General features: G+C 48.2%; 1 protein-coding gene across 1 annotated transcript in view; it reads right to left on the reverse strand.

Annotated features, from left to right (window-relative positions):
- Positions 1-17,343, reverse strand: part of XKR5 (XK related 5) — a 37,578-nt gene that overhangs the window by 1,757 nt on the left and 18,478 nt on the right. Inside the window, exons 7-9 of the mRNA XM_082375261.1 lie at positions 7,725-14,391; positions 4,549-4,743; positions 267-430 (exon numbers count right to left, since the gene is read on the reverse strand). Coding sequence (XP_082231387.1) covers positions 13,262-14,391 — 1,130 coding nt within the window. The 3' untranslated portion in view covers positions 267-430; positions 4,549-4,743; positions 7,725-13,261. The remainder of the gene's footprint in view (positions 1-266; positions 431-4,548; positions 4,744-7,724; positions 14,392-17,343) is intronic.

The following is a 17,343-nucleotide window of genomic DNA, read 5'->3' on the forward strand; positions in this document are numbered from 1 at the left end:
ACATGGGGTAGGCTGGAGCCCCGGCCAGGGCCACTTGGACTTACCATGTTTTCCTCTAACCCCGCTGGGGTCCCCACCCCCGGAGGCCTCTAATCTGGAGGCTGTGCTCTCTGGAGCAGCTCCCAGGAGACTGAGCTTTCTCCCAGGGCTGGAAGACCTTCCTCTGTGTGTGATGCTGGAAACATCCCAGCTGAGGCGGGAGGAGTCGCCCCCACGGCCTGTTTGTCCTTCCTTGCAGACCCGTGGAGAGTGTGGTCCCTCGATACCTGCCACCCAGGCCCTCAGGCCTCTGAGGAAGGAGGGAGGAGAGACCATCTGCAGCGCTGGCTGAGGACAAAGTGTTTCCTGTGCACTTTGCTGGTCATGTTCTGTGAGACTGGTTTGTATTCAGTGGGTATTTTCCTTGGCTCGTCTCCAAAACACAGCTTGCCTGGAGGTGGAAGAAACCAATTTGTTAACAATTCTCAGAAAAAAAGAGGCCAGGGCGGATAGCGGAGGAATCCAGAGGCAAAATCCCAGGGCAAAGACCACAGCCAGACGAGTGAGAGGCCCTGGTCCAGGCCCGGCTTTTGCCTCCTATCCAGCCATGGGCCCTCATGCTCTGCAAGGCCTCCTCCACCAGGAAGGCTTCCTGCTGGTCTCCATCTTGTGACCAACACTCTTTGCCCTGCAGGATGCGTCCTGCACAGCAATGAGCCGGATTGCTCATTTTGATTTGCTTTTATGCTTGTTAAGATGGTGCAACCCTGCTTCAGGGTGCCTGCTCTCAGGCCACTGGGGTCAGCGTTCCCTGAGTCCAGGGCATCTTTGATCATTTGTTTTGTTTTTCTTAATAGTCTTTATTTTTTGAGAGCAGTTTTAAGTTCACGGCAAAATTGAGTGTAAGGTGCAGAGATTCCGCATAGATCCCCTGACCCCTCTACACACAGCCTTTCTCACCAATCACATCCTGAACCAGGTGCTACACTTGTTTCAATCAATGAACCTCCGCTGACAGATAGATCATCATCACCCAGAGTCCGTAGTTTACATTAGGCTTCACTCTCGGGGTTGTACATCCTATAGGTTTGGACAAATAGGTAACGATGCGTATCCACCACTATAGCATCCTACAGAGTATTTTCATTACCCTAAAAACCCTCTATGTTTCACCCCTTCATCCTTTCCAACTCCCAACCTGTGAGGACCACTGATCTTTACCATCTCTATAGTTTGGCCTTTTCCAGAATGTCATAGAGGTGGAATCATACAGTATGAACCCTTTTCAGATTGGCTTCTTTCACTTTGTCCTATGCATTTAAGGTTCCCCATGCCTTTTCGTGGCTTGACAGCTCATTTCTTTTTATCACTAAATAATATCCCATTGTCTGGATGGACCACGGTTTATTTATCCATTCACATACTGAGAGACATCTTGGTTGCTTCCAAGTTTTGGCAACTATGAATAAAGCTGATAGAAACATCTATGTGCAGATTGTTGTGTGGACCTAAGTTTTCAACTCCTTTGGGTAGATACCAAGGAGTGTGATTGCTGGATCACGCGGTAAGAGTGTGTTTAATTTGTAAGAAAGTGCCAAAGTGGCTGCACCATGTTGCACTCCCACCAGCAATGAACGAGAGTTCCAGCTGCTTCGCGTCCCCGTCAGCGTTTGGTGATGTCAGTGTCTGCATCTGGCCATCCTCACAGGCGTGCGGGGTGTCTCGCTGCTGTTTTAACTTGCACTTCCCACATGATGTGCAGAGCACCTTCTTTCATGTGCTATTTGCCATCAGAGCATCGTTTCTCCCACACAATGACAGCATCGTACTGGGCAGTCATTGGGATCTGAGCACTGGCCTTGGTCTCACGTTCCTTCTTCCTGAAAGTAGGAAGAGAGCTTACTGAGGGCAGAGTCTACGTCTCCTAGGTCGGAGCTTGATCCCGAAGAGTCTGGGCACCTCAGGGCGAGTAAGAGCATGTCTGCTTGTGTGGTCACGGAGAAGCTACTTCACCCACCTGAGCCTGGGAGAAGCTTAGGACCTTCTTTTTTTCCCTTTTTTTTTGTTGCGTTGGGTCTTCGTTGCTGCGCGTGGGCTTTCTCTAGTTGCAGTGAGCGGGGGCTACTCTTCGTTGCGGTGCGCGGGCTTCTCATTGCGGTGGCTTCTCTTGTTGCGGAGCACGGGCTCTAGGTGCACGGGCTCAGTAGTTGTGGCTTGCAGGTTCTAGAGCGCAGGCTCAGTAGTTGTGGCGCACGGGCTTAGTTGCTCTGCGGCATGTGGGATCTTCCCAGGCCAGGGCTCGAACCCGTGACACCTGCATTGGCAGGCGGATTCTTAACCACTGTGCCACCAGGGAAACCCCTAGGACCTTCTTTAGAGGGTTGTTTCCAGTGGTAAACCTGCTGATGTATATAGCATAGCTCAGAGCCTGGCACATGGGCGACCCTAGGAAAGATTAGTGGACGGTGATGAGGATTGTTCAGTTTGCATTTTGGAGGAATGACCAGATTCCATTAGTCCAAATAATAGCTGAGCTGGGACCAGGCAGCTGAAATCATTTCCCAGGAAATCTGAAGCCAGCAACCAGGGTGCCTTCTTGTGTTGTTTCATTATGAATATTTTGTTCTAAAATGGGTGCCTAGGAGTTTGGGGGTGATGAGTAGATAGAAAAGGTTAAGACAAAGCAACTATGCCATGGCCACAGCTCAGTAAACTCCAACTCCTGAAGCACATATTTGGATGGAAAAACACAGTTATGACTTGAGAATTAAATCTGGAGATTAAGAGAAATTACCTATTGGGGCCTTCACCCAGGAGTCAAGCTCAGATATCAGCAAAGGGACTAATAGAAGGGGTTAATAGCTGGTTAATAGAAGACTAGTTCCCGCATCCCTTGCTCACTTTCTCGACTCCAGCCAAGGCCAATCCTGGCCTGGCGTCTTTCCTCACACCATCAACACACAATTAATGAAATGCTGGAACAGGCCCAGACAAAAACTTGTTTAGAACACTTCCTCCCCACTTCACCAGTACAAACATCTATTCTGGGTTTGGGCTATTTTCCAAGTTAGGTTACATGATAATAAACAAGTTTTTTTTTTTTTTTTTTTTTTTGGTGAGTGAAACTTTAACTGGGCACTTTGCAAAACACAATTTAAAAAATTATTTGGAGAAACTGTTAAGTGGAAAAGTTCAAGACGTAAAGAATTGCATGCAGTTATAAAAATGTTTTTCTCTAAGCTCTGTTTATTCCTTGGCATTTGGAAAGACCTGCTTGGACATATTTCTGACCAGGAATATGTGTTTCCCATAGATGTTGGGACTTTCTTATATAGGCTATCAATAATTACCTATCTTATTTTAAGGATAAAAATGGGAATTGAAAAGTTCAAGAAATCGACAAGCTGGCTTAAAGTTGCTGAAAAGTTCAGAATTCATGACTGAAATTTACAAAGTAAATCAACACACTGCAAAGAAGTAAATTAACCCAGAATGACAAAATGAAAGGATGGTTCCCATGTAACCTCATAAATTTCCTGCTTGATGCATTTCAAGTCTCTGATTTCTAATAAAATTCTCATGAGAACATAGTATCGCTCCATAAAAACTCCTGAACTCTCCCCATGAGAACGGGCTGGTTTATAAGGGCACATGGGTTCAAGCCTGTGGTTTATTTATTAAAAATTTCTCAGTAAATATATCATGGTCCACTGGAGAGCACACCACGGTTATGGGGCGGCCGTGTGTCATTTCTGCTGTCCCCAAGTACGAAGAAAAACAAGAAGAAGCACGTCAAAAACTCTGAACCATGAAAAAATTGTAATCTTTCTTTTCCCCCTAAAGAATGTTCTATGTGAGCTACTCCTGGCCTTTATCTTTGGCCCAAAAGACCTTGGAGGAGTTTCACCTTTGCCTTATGAGAGTCTGAATGGTGGACAGTGAGCCCGCAAGGTACAGGGTGGAGTCTTGGTGTCCTTTCCCCACCATGGGGCATCCCTCCTGGGTCACCTCTCCTGGGAGCACACGCCAGACAAAGTCTGCCAAGCGGGTATTGCACATTTCTAGGGATTTCAAACGTCTCAGAGAAAAGATGTAGTTTTAAATGTAGGCAAGAAAATAATGAGTTCATGGCTTACTCAGCTCTCCCCACATGCTTACCACCTGGGAAAGTAATCTTCAATAACCTTGTGTTTTTCATCTGTGCCAAATACTTGGCCAGAAGCTTTATGGGTCTTACCCCACTCGATTCTACACACGATCCTTTAACACGGGCTGTTACTATCACCCTTGTTTCAGAGCGAGGGAAACGTCACACAGACAGGTTAAGTTGCAGGGATCACACGCTCTCTGGGATGGAGCAGGGACCAGAACCCAGCTAGGCTGACTGCAACGCTGACCGCTAACCACCAGACTGGACTTGGAGGGGATGCCCACCAAGGAGATGGCATGACTCCTGGGAGACTTTCCAGGTTTTATCCTACTTGCCCCAAGATCCTCTTCAAACAAACTGGCAGGTTTTCAGATCTAACAATTGCAAAGCATCTGTAATCGGTTAAAAATTTTGCTGACCTATCCACGGGTGGGCTGCGTCTGACGCTCACAGCCAGCAAAGGAGACAAGCCCTCCGCCTTTTTTGTGACCCTCTTCGCCTGACTCCAGTACTCGAGCACTGGACCTCGTGTTTCCAGCACTTGGTGGAGCGCCTGGCACATACAGGTATTTGATGAAACGTTTGGAGAGATAAAAATAGGTTCTGCTTCATGGCTGAGAAGAGAGAATAATGAAGAATTTTTAAAAAGTAGACTTCGAGAGATGGATTGGGAGGTTGGGGTCAGCAGATGTAAGCTTTTATATATGGAACGGATAAACAACAAGGTCCTACTGTAGAGCACAGGGCACTATATTCAATATCCTACGATAAACCATCATGGAAAAGAATGTAGAGAAAGAATGTCTATGTATGTATAACTGAATCACTTTGCTGTACAGTAGAAATTAATGCAACATTGTAAATCAACTTTTGTAGATAAAAAATATTAAAACTGAAAAAGATAGACTTCTTTTAAAGAGCAGTTTTAGAGTCACAACAAAATTGAGAAGAAGGTATAGAGAGTTCCTATTTAACTCCGGCCCCCGCCCAGGTACAGCGCCCCCTGTCATCAACATCCACACCAGATGGTACGTTTGTTACAACTGATGAACCTACATGGGCGCATCATAATCAGCCAAAGTCTACAGTTTCCATTAGGGTTCACTCTTGGTCTTGTACATTCTGTGGGTTTGGACAAGTGTATAGTGACGTGTATCCATCATTATGACGTCATGCAGAGTAGTTTCACTGCCCTAAAACCCCCCTGTGATCCACCGATTCATCCTTCCCTCTGCCCCCATCCCTTGGCAACCAATGATCTCCATAGGTTTACTGTCTCCATAGTTTTGCCTTTTCGAGAATGTCAAGTAGTTGGAATCACACGGTATGTACCCTTTTCAGGTTGGCTTCTTTCACTTAGTCATACGCATTTAAGGTTCCTCCACGTCTTTTCATGGCCTGATAGCTCATTTCTTTTTAGTGCTGAATAGTATTCCATGGCCTGAGAAAAGCATACTTTTCACTGCATAGAAATGAAAAGCCCTTTCTAGGTCCATGGGATTTAGCCTGAACCTGGGAGCTGGGGACACCACAGAACCAATGGCCCATCACAGAACTCACTGTCGCTGAAGAGACACAGAAATGACTTTTTTTTTCCTTAATGACCATAGCAATGGGAACCTGACTCATGGGTCCCCATAATAAAAAAATCACTCCTTTGGCCCTGTTATATGAAATGCGGGTGAGGAATTGTGTACGTCTATCCCATGAATGAACTCCATGAATAAGTCATTTCATAAGTGCTGACTTCTAAGTTAAGGGCACTTGCTATTGACAATGGACATTTATTGTACTCCTTCTATGGGAAACGGCTCTGCCCTTAACACTTAATTATCTCAATAAACCCTCAAGCCTACAACTTACAAGGGCAGGGCCTCAGCCGGCTGGGAAATGCAAAGGTCCTGCATAACCTTTCAGAGCTGCTGATACCGTCCACGCGGGACGTTTGTGTGCCTGACTGAAAGCAACGGATTAAAAAAGCAACCAACTAAACTTATACTTAAGGGATGAAAGATGGAGCATTAAACAGAACAGGGTCTCCAGGCCAGGATGCGGGCTGATGGAGGGGCAAGGGCGCCACCTAGTGAGCCCACGCTGCCCTGCAGGTGCGGGGAGCCAGCCTGCAGCTGCAATTAACAAGTCATCTGTCCGCTGCCCCCTCTACCCAGCGTTGAGGATCGTGTGAGATTACAAGAGCATTCACTCTTAAAACAGAACATGGATATACAGTATGCTTAAATCCATAACATACACCTATTGAAACAGCCCAGCACAGCACGTGTTCATTGCAAAAGTCAGTAAGATCTATGGCCGCTTAATGCATTAACATGTCATGGGATGTTGATCTCTGCATAGACCGGGCTTTTTGCAGCTTAGAATTATGGCTAAGCCTTGTCATGAATTAAGTGAGAGAAGAAGGCAGTTGGCCATTTATTTCCAACCCAAGTCAAAACTAAGCCAAATTAAGCTTTTTAGCTGATAGTTATTTAAAACAAATGACCCAAATCCTGAAAGTTTTTATAACCTTACAAAATGCAACTTGGACCTTTGTCCACCTAACTCCGTTACTCAGATTAGTCACTTTGCTTCCTGACTGCTGGGAAAAAAAATATTGACCTCCAAATTCTTCAGACGTTTGAGAAAGGAAGGTGGGGTCTGAATATCTAAGGAAAACTTTACCATTCACTTTGCAATGGCTGTGATTTAAAGCAAACACAGGATTGGCAGCCAGAATCAATCTCTTTCCCTCCTGTATTCCTAGAAGTTCTGGGGTTATAAGAGGCGAAGGCTGGGACCTAACATTTTGGGAATTCCTGTTTTGTTTGTTAGTTGTTTCCTAAGGGCCATTTTATCATTGGTCCTGACGATAACCCTATGAGCCTACAAGGCCTGAGAAGGGTCTCGGCCCCCGCCCAGCAGGACTCTGTGGAGGAAATTTTTGCCCCTTGTGCCTTGCAAGGTCACAAAACCATGGCAAGATGCCCCAAGATGAGTTTATGGCTTTGGAGCAAGTACTGCAAAACTTTTTAGTAAAAACAAGCTTAAGTCTCCATCAGGATCCAGGGTGCATTGGCTCTGGGGTAACTCAGTATCCCAGGGGTGGGGGTGTCTCCCTCCTTCCACGGTCTGAGGGACAGAGGACCTCCACTCACACAGGGTGACTCAGGCTCCACTCTCTCTGGAGGGTGGCTGGGACACTCGGCTTGGGAAATGGGACGAGCCAACAGAAGGACCCTGTCCCTTGGGTAAGAGAGTTCATCTCCCATTGGTTTTGAGGCCATACACAAGAACTCTGTAAGTTAGCCAGACCAACAGACAGTATCCCCGATTTACAGAAGAGGAACCTGAGCCTCAGAACGATGAATTGACTTCCGTACAGTCAGAGAGTTAGCTGGAAAGAGAGCCGGAAGAGGACCCAGGTCTCATGCCCCCCACCATCTCCCCAGCTCAATGCTTCCCACAAAGGCACAGTTGGCCAAAGCTCATCTCTTCAGCGACTGACAAAACTTCAGGTATAAGAAAAAAAAAAAAAGCAAATCTCTGTTCTCTTATTGAATGCTCCATCTTTTAAAGTGAATTAAAGACAAAATGTCACCTTGAAATCCAGAATTTTCAGATCTGGATGACATCCTCAGTTGACACTGGTTGGTTATTTTCTTGTTGGTCTCTGTTCTCCTAGTTTCAGCTTAAAGGACACACTAAGAACAAAAATCCATATGGTTTATTCTATTCCTCTCTCTCCCTTCCCCCACTCCCATCCAATTTGTAAACAAATCAGAAAAATCCCCAATGGGCTGGAAACCTGTCCACGGTTTGCTCCAGCTAGAATGAATTGTGTTCCACCAAGATTTAGACCCTATTTATAATGGAAACCCTGATGGGCATTGTTGTAATTCTAGTCTTGCCATAATGAAGTGGTCAAAGTCATGGATTTTTCCATAGTATTTTTCCACTGGAGATTTCCTTCCTGAGAGATGTTAAATTAAAATCTGGATTATAGCTTTGACTTCAGAGCAGGACCTCTCCTGGCATTGGTAGAGATTAAAGTTGACCATTATATTGGCTTTGGTAGTCATGATTAGCAAGGGGGACAGTAGTCAAATTGATTTTTGCAAGATTGATGGGGGTGTGGGTTAGGGGTTTGGTGCTGGAGGACCTTATTTCGGGAAACTTGCATTGTCGCCCAGATTTTTAACCAGGGAATGTTTTCTCTGCTCTCTGAGTGGCTACATAAAATAGAAAAAGTGACTAGGGTTATCAGGCATCAGGGTGACCAGCCGTCCTCATCAGCGTGGGACTCCCGGGTTTTAGCCCTAAAATCTCAGATCCCAGGAAACCCCCAGTCTTAGGGAGACAAGGATGGTTGGTCATCTTAAAAAGTATGGAAAATTGAATCAAACTCTGGAGGACAGAAAAGTTAACAGTCTATTTTATTTTTTAACTTTTTTATTTTTTAGCCGTGCCGCGCAGCATGTGGGATCTTAGTTCTCCAACCAAGGAACGAAACCTCATCCCCTGCAGTGGAAGGGTGGAGTTTTAACCACTGGACAGCCAGGGAAATCCCTATAGTCTATTTTAAAGAGAAAAACCAGACTGAGTTTTAAAGTAAAATCCTTTCTTGTTGCTTAAAAACCTTAACCACCTAGGGGGGTGGGATAGGGAGGATGGGAGGGAGATGCACGAGGGAGGGGATATGGGGATATATGTATACGTATAACTGATTCACTTTGTTATACAGCAGAAACTAACATACCACTGTAAAGCACTTATACTCCAATAAAGATGTTAAAAAAAAAAAGTATAAACCATAAAAAAAAAAAAAAAACTTAAGTGTCATCCGCCTTTAGCTTGAGAACTGATTCAGGGCAGGTCTCAGAAGGAATGTAGAAATCTCACGCTTGGCATAGCAGAATATAATATGAAAAACCAAAGACACTGCTGCTCTGCCTAGCAACTTCTTACGCTAGTGTATCCTCGGGTCTCTGGAGGCGTGAACAGAACAAGGCAGTTCTTGGTGTGCAGGCCTTCCCAGGAGCTGCTGCCAGGGCCCCTCTCCTCCAAGCCTGTCCTGCAGGCCCTTGACTGCTTGGCAAACACCCTTCTCTCTGCTGGAAGACGAAAAGGATGCAGGAGAGAAGGAGCGCAGGGGCCAAGATGTGAGCTGGGGTGACAGTGCCCTGCCCCAGAGGGTGGCTTTCTAGGTCTTCTCTTAGGTCACTCTGATGGCCATCAGAGTGGAAACCTCTGACTTTTAGGAACTGGTAGGCTGACTGCAATAGGAAGAAAGGAAGGAGTATAGAATCAAAACTAAGGCAAAAATGGCCAACACAAAACCCCCAAACATTAGACACTTCTGCACAGGGGTGAGAGGAAATGTGCCTCAAAGCTCTTCTTGGACTTGTAAAAACAGATGTCTCAGGGCACGAATATTAAATCCATCTTTGGAGTTATAAATGCCGAGACTTCTATGAATAGAAGCTGTTTCTGGATTTATAATTTCAGAGCCTTTGGTAGGTGTGTGTTAAATCTTTCTGCTGTTACAGATTCTGTAGCTGTGAGGTCCAGGATCGTGAGATGGAGAAATGGGACAGGAGTGTAGGGAGGATTTTGACCTGCTGGGGAGACGGCTACTCAGCCCTCGCCCCACAGAACTCAGGCTTGGCCGTGTGGCCTGTTGAGGCCCTGCCCCTCTGGGAGCTCCTGGCTGGTGTGTCCACTGCCCCTCAACCCCAGGATGTGGAGCACACGTGACCTTGACCTGCAGCCTGACGAGGGGACCCATAGATGACCCACAGACCTGAGTGAAAGATAAGTGCTTGTTGTTTTATGCCACTGAGATGTTATGCTGTCTGCTTTGCATCCAAAGCTGACGAATACACCTGCTTTTAAAGAAGGTGTTGCCTCATTATGTCACGTCTGATTCTCTTCCCCTTGGACCAGCCCATGTGTGTCAGGTCTTCAAAGTTGTCTTCATTCTAGGGTCTCTTCTAATGTCAGAGGCGGCAGGAGATGTAAAGCTTCCATTCTTATTTTTCTGTTTCTGTTTTTTTTTATTGAGGTATAATTGATATATAATATTATATTAGTTTCAGGTGTACAACATAATGATTCGCTATTTGTACATATTGCAAGATGATCACAATGATACCACCCATCACCGTACACAGTTTCACATTTTTCTCTTCCTTTTTCTACTTATTAACAGAAGAACTTGCAATGAACTTTGTCACTGTGCCTGCAAAGGCCATAGAAAGATATTAACCAGCAATCCAGAATCTAAGTAAACTAGGCATATAAAAATAAATTGTTTTATTTTCCTTTTGCACGAGGAGTGAGGAAAACAGCGAAAAGCAGACGCACATTTAAAATGGCCACGTCACAGCTCGGGGGTGCTGGGTTTAGAGGCAGGTGCTCTACAGCTTGTGAAAGAAGCTGAGGGCACTGCTGTGGGGAATCGGGCGGTTATGGTCAGTCCCCGCCACCAAGGCTGGCCTCCCTCGCTGCCGGGCTAGGGGCACCCACTTTTAGAGACTGCACGGAGAGTCCGAGTCCTCTGCCTGCCCGGCGGGTCCGGCCCTGGCAGTGCCAGTGGAGAGTGGGGACGGGCCCTTCGTCCCTTTGGCCTCCTCCTGCCCGGTCAGTGCGGGTTGGCATTGGTCCTCACCCACAGCACAGCAGACCCAGGAGCCCACTGTGGCTACGGGTCCCCCCGGGATCTGGTGGCAGCCCCCCTCTCTTGCCCTGAGGGGCAGCAACAGCAAGCTGGGGCGCTCTGCAACCCCTCCTTGGTTCCTGGAACTCCACCCACAATGCTGCCAACACCCCCTTGCCAGACTGTCAATCCCCCTGTGAGCGGGACACAGAGGCACTCAGGTTCTGAGACCGCAGAGACCCCTGCTAAAAAGGCAGGCATGTGCCACTGTTTTACAAAGACCCACTCCCCAAATGGTTATTAAGATGCTTTGCTTATGAGAGGTAAAATCCCTAGTCATTCAGAAAAATCTAGAATTGCAATTCCACTTACGCGTGTTTACTGAGTGTTTTTGCTGTGAGTGTCCGTCCGCCAGGCCTCACCAGGCAAACAGCTGAGGAAAATAGGCTGCCGCAAGGAGTGAAAAATCATCATAGAAACATTCATGGAGACCAACCCTAATTTCCTGCAGGTTCTGGCTAGCCGGCTTTCCCTCTTTTGTGTCAATGGCTGGGAGGGGACGTGCGGACAGTCTGTAGCACTGAAGGATACTAGGAGTCCTTTTGTTGCTTCCTACGTAGCTTCATGGGAGAAGAAGGGAGTGAGGTAGCCGTAAAAAAAAATTAAGAAAAGCAGGTGTGACAGCAAATATAAGATAAATGCCCTTAGAGTAAGTACCATGGGGGCAGCAGACACTTTTGAAGTTCTGGGTGAAGGCCACTTACTGAAGCAGTAACATCAATAGGATAGATCTAACATAATGACACTTAGCCTAACAAACAGCTATTCAGCTACTACTAATATTCGGAGGGAGAAAAGAGCAGCCTCTGACATCTGGGAACTCATCTGATGCTCCCAGCCAGGCCACGCGTTCTGTTGGACACAGAGGCTCTCGCAGAATATCAGCCTCAGAAGAGGCCACGTGGAAACGGTGATAGAGATAAAAGCAAGGTCACCTCGCATCCCACACCCCCTTCTACCCAAAGGGGCAATGGCTGCTGTTACCAAATAGGGCTTCCTTCTCACTCTGGTCCACCCTCTCTGCAGGTGAGAATGATTGTGATGCCCAGTCACAAAATTGCACCCAATCCAGAGCGAGCCCCGGCTTCCGGAGGTCCTCTCCAAATTCACCCCCCACTGTCCCCATCCTCGGTCCTTCCTCACAGCCTCGTCCTGAGACGCCCCGTGGGTGCATTCTCCCTCGCTGTGATGTCATAAACCCAACTGGTTCAAGTTCAGTGGGTTCCCGGTGGTCACTGGCACTGCCATCTCCAAATGTCACACTTGTGCTCCGAGTGTCCCGGCCATGGAGATTCAGATGAGGAGGAGTAATGTAAATGCTCCATCCAATAACCATTTTCTCAAGGTTGCAGTGAGCATGCAGTTCCTGGTGAGCCTTTGGCGTGGAGGGGAAAGGCCAGACGTCCTGGTCAGACAAGGCTCTTCTCCTGCCCTGGTCAGAGCCACCGAGGCTGTTCTCCACGTCCTCCTGACAGATTCTCTCCTTGACCAAACCCTGCTCAGGCTCCCTTGAACTTTTCAACCAAGTCCACTTCCACATTCCTCCCTGCATTGTCCAGTTTTAGCAGGAATCCTGTTAAGTCAATTTTAACCAGAAACCCTCACCCTCAATATCTGATCACCTTCCATATCTGATCAGGTTCCTCACCCCTTCCCATCCTGTAGGTGATGTCTGACCTCCCTGGCCTGCCTTCAGCAAGAATCTGTTAGGTCAGTTTAGCCAGAATCCCCCTTTACCCTGATGCTTCCTCTTAGTAATTTCCATCCACTGAGTTCCACCTGCTCCTTGGCTATAAACCCCCACTTGTCCACAATGAGTTCAGAGCTGTGCTGGTTTTATACTGAGGTCTCTTTCCCTATTGCAATAGCTCCTGAATAAAATCTGTTTTCGCCACTTTAACTCTGTCCAGCTCTGGTTTTTCTCTGACTCTCCTTCCACTGGGCAGAGGCCTGAGATGTCCTGAAGTTTATCAAGGAATTTCATAAAATAAGGCAGTTAAAATACATTTAAAAAAACTTGATTAAAAACCAGTGTCAGGAGCTAGCTGTATCATGAAAACCCAGAACAAAATAGGTCTCTGGGTTTTACCTTTGAGTTTCCTAGGAACCACAGTGGGGGACAAAAAAAGGATCATAGAGTTTGTAAATGGAAGCAGTCAATTTTGATTGGAAGGCTTATCTCTACCACCTTCTACACTGTGTTAGAGAATGACTCCTATGTATATGTGTGGCATGTGGTGTTTGCAGGGGATCTTATCTAATCTAATCTGGTTCTCTCATTCTCTAGCTGTGTGGACAGAGGTCCAGAGGGGATGTGATGTACGCAAGGGTGTAGGTGTCAGAAGTGGGATTCCTCCTATCCTGACACTGATGACCAGCTTGATCTGCTGGCCTGTTGCTTTATCCCACAGTGACTGTGGTCAGATGAAGAAGCTTGTCTCGGTCTTCAGCCTTTCCCTCCAGCTGCTGTCCCTGTGGGTGGACTCAGACTTGGGGGTGGACGTGAGGCAGGGCTCAACAGCGGGCCTTGGGCTCACCTTCGGCCATGACGTCTGCGTGCCAGCAGTGGCAGGATGGTCCCGGTCCCTCGTGGACTCCTGCCGCTCCCCATGCCCTGAGCCACCCAGGGCTCTGCCACTAGGGTGGAAGCTTCTACCTGGGCCGGTGCCTAAGATCGGGCTGATGTTGGCCATGGTGGCGGGAAAGGGCTTGGTGGCCGGCAGAGGTGAGGCAGGCCGGGCAGGGCTGCCCTCCCCCAATCTCCTCCCAGAGAAGGACATCGTCAGAGTTGCCCTCCCAGCTTCTTGGTGTGAGGACATGGCCCCTTCAGTGGTGGCACTGAAGTAGAGTGTGGAGCTCTCCTGCCCTTCCCCTCCACCCAGCCACCCACCTGCACCCCTCCCCTGTACCCCAGAAGCAGCCCCGTCTCCTTCCTTTGGGCTGCCCTCCTGCTGCATAGCTGACGGCTTCTGGGCAGGAGTTTTGTCATGATTATCGCTGGCAAAAGAGACGTAATTTGAAGTTTCGTCAGCCTCTGCTCTGGAGACCACTCGAAGCTCAGAGCCTTCCTCTGAGGTTAGGGAGTTGTGGGGTGACGATGGGGGCTCTTGCTGGGAGGATGGGGGCTTCCTCTCCTGGTTGCAGTGTTGGCTCAACCCCCATGGAGGGGAACAAAAGAAGCCAGGATTGTCTTCTCCAAAGAGTGCGTTGATCTTCGACACATTTCCCGTTTTCAGGGCAAGCTTCACCAACAGCCAGTGGTGATGGCTGAGGAAAGAGGCCTCCCCAGCCATCTGGATTTCCATCCCAGCCACTGGGGGACCCCACTGTGGGCTGGGGGGCTTCCCCAGGCTTGTTAGCACATCACTTTCCTCTTGGCAGGTCCCCAGGCTCTCCGGCCCCTCCCCAGCTGGACCCGAGGCCCGGGGAGGAGAGTCTCCCTCTGCTTTATCACCCCCTGCAATGCCACAGGACTTCCTTACAAAGCCCTGCCAGATGTCTGTGGATTTAGGATGTAGCAGGCTGTAATAAATGACCAGCGAGACACTGCCTGAAAAAGAAGAAGAAAAAGAGCACACGGTTATCTTCTTTGAAGTCCTGCGTCCTCGCTGTGGTTTGCAGAGTTCCAGGTTCTGGAATTTTGAGTGGAGTAATGTAATTTGGGATCCAAAACAGGACTCGTTGCAGCACCAGAACTGGATATTTGGGGGGTGTTTAAGTCTTCTCCAGCTCCCATAAGCTGCAAATGTGTCTACACTGGAAAATCTAAGAACAAAGTTTAAGTCCTGTGGATTCTATGACTTCTTCCTTGAGGGATGTTCCAGCTGAGTCCTCTAGATGTGTGTGTGTATGCGTGGGAGAGAGACAGAGAGAGGTTTGGTAGAAATGATCATTTTACTTTCAGAAAACTGGGTCAGATACTCAGAATTCAACCATCTACTCACCGGTTGATGGATTCCAAAGCGAGGGGAGGGGGAGGTAAGGAATTATTTCAAAAACAAGACCCAAGCAGAGGTTAAACATACGCATCAAAAACCTCGTATCAAGGAATTTCCATGAACAGCAACAATACTTCCTTTGTGCATAAACATCTTAATCACATTGTTGTCAGGTTCATTTATTTTGATCAGAAGTGTTGGCTAGGGCAATAATTCATTTAACAGAGTTTTCCAGTAATCCTCCCACGTTATTTCCAGCTTCCTGTTGTACTGGACCAAGCGCCTGGTTTCAGGGCGCTCGTTATAAACAGCATGAAACCTGACATAGGCGGAGGAGGAGGGGGGAGAGCATCGGAGGGGCCAGGAAATTGCAGCAAGGATGGAGCTAGAAGGAACCTAACAGACGTCCCCTTGCATCCTCTCAGAGTATCTTTGGGGGAATGGAGACAGAATTCCTATGGGATGTGACCGAGTGTTGTTTCTGCAGGGGGCATGGCTCCGGCCGTTTCTATACATCGTTCCAAGTTCTCACAGTCAGCGTGAGGGAGGTATTGTCACTCTCCTTCTACAGTGAGCCACCCGAGGCCAAGAAATGGGAGCTGACCCCCTTCCCCTCCATCCTGCAAGTCCCAGGTACACATGTGTCCAGCGAAGGTAGACTTTCCTTGAGGCTGCGTGTTTCACTGGGTTCTTGGTTGCAGCCCCAGGCTGGCATGCAGTAGGTACTCAATAAATGCTTATCAAGGGAGCTCAAGATGGCAGCCAGAGCTGCTGCTTTAAAGCCTGTGCTCCGCTGACTATAATTCATGCCCCATGTTCCCACTGAGGACTCCCTCCAGCACCACAGGGAAATCAGGAGTTCAGGCTGCCCCAGGAAGCCGGGGAGAAGGACCAGCAAACCTGGCTGTTTGAGGCCCTCAGGCCTTCTGAGCCCTGGGTGCCGAGCCTCGGACCTGGCTCCCGGCTCCCTGGGCCCTGGCTCAACACCCAGAGAATGAAAACATCTTCTCCTTGGAGCAACACTGGGTGGGTACCCAGCATGGCAGCTCCCAGGAGCCCCACACATGTTAGGAGTGGTGTCAGACATCTCTTTTCCAACTAGAGCGTAAAGCAGATTGCGCGGGGGGGGGGGTACATTTTTACTTCCGACCCCGCTGTGCTCACAGGACTCAGTGAGAACTGGAAAATCCGAATGAGTGGTTGGGTTGCCCAACTTCACCGTCCCTTCATCCCAAGTGTCATGGTGCCCACGCCCCCAGGAAGGATTGCTTGAGCAGCAGTGCCATGTGAGAGAGCCCAGCCGCTTCATGCCTGGGCACCCTGGGCACCTACCTGCACCCTAGCGCCTGGCATATATATTATTATTTTAAAAAGGACCAACAAGTTGTCCTACAACAGGCAAATGGTTGGCACACTGAGCTTCAGCCAAACCACGGACCAGTCCTCAGCAACAAAGGAAGGGATATTGATACACACGAGGGCCCAGAAGAATTGCCAGGGAATGGTGCTCAGTGAACCAAACCAATGCCCAAAGCCACACACTGTACAATTCCAGTTGCATAACATCGTTGCAGTGACCAAATTATAGAAACGGAGGACAGGTTAGCGGTCGCCGGGGGGTTACAGAGGAGGTGGAGATAAGAGGAAATGGATATGGTTTTGAAAGAGTAAGAGAAGGGTCCTCATGGCCTCGGAAAAGTTCTCTCTGCATCTTGAATGTGTCACGTCAACATCCGGGTTCTCATGTTCTGCTTGTAGTTTTGCAGGAAGCCACCACTGGGGGGACTGGGGAGGGATGCAGGGATCTCTGCGTTCTTTCTTTCCCCTCCCTCCCTCCCTGCTACCCTTCCTTTCTTCCTTCTTTCCTTCCTTCCTTCTATTCTTTACTCTCTCTTTCAAACTCTCTCTTTCATGCACAGTTTTGAAAATTTTCCCTGTTCTTTACCGTAATACCTTCCATCCATCCTCCTAGATCCGACTCTCAAGTTATCTTCTCGGTGAATTATTTTCATGCATCTCCAGTCACATTAGCCGTCCTTGCGTCATTTCTCACTTTACCCTCTTTAAAATGTTTTTTAAAAAACATTTATTGATGTGGAGATCTCTGTATTATTTCTGAAAACTTCGATTATCTCAAAGGTAAAAGTTTAATTTGAAAAAGAAGGGCTGACTTGGCCACCGGAATCTCTAACGAGCCTTGGTTCCTGACAACGGAGGGGTCGAGCTTAAAGGTCACCGCTGGTTCGTGACCCTCGAATACTTGTTTTATGGCCACGTTTATGAATCCGCTCCGTCCCTGGAAGAGTCTCTTCATGTCTCCAAACGCTGGAAGCTCCGGGGCGTTTCCTCTCCCTGGTCAGTGCTAAAAGGACCCTACTCCCCGCCACCCATCCTCCTGCGTCAGGGGCCAGAGCTGCCCAGTGGTGCCTCGACTCCCACGCGCTCCCCCCGGGATGTGGGTGGCCAGAGGCAAGGCCTTGGGGCGCGCGCGGGAGCTCAGCCCCGATTGTTGTGAACAGCGGGAGGAGCCTGTGCCCTGGACCGTGTTTCAGAAGCGCAAGGCC

The sequence above is a fragment of the Balaenoptera borealis genome (genome assembly GCF_965194805.1).
Source record: "Balaenoptera borealis genome assembly, chromosome: 21".
NCBI classification, from domain to species: Eukaryota; Metazoa; Chordata; class Mammalia; order Artiodactyla; family Balaenopteridae; genus Balaenoptera; species Balaenoptera borealis.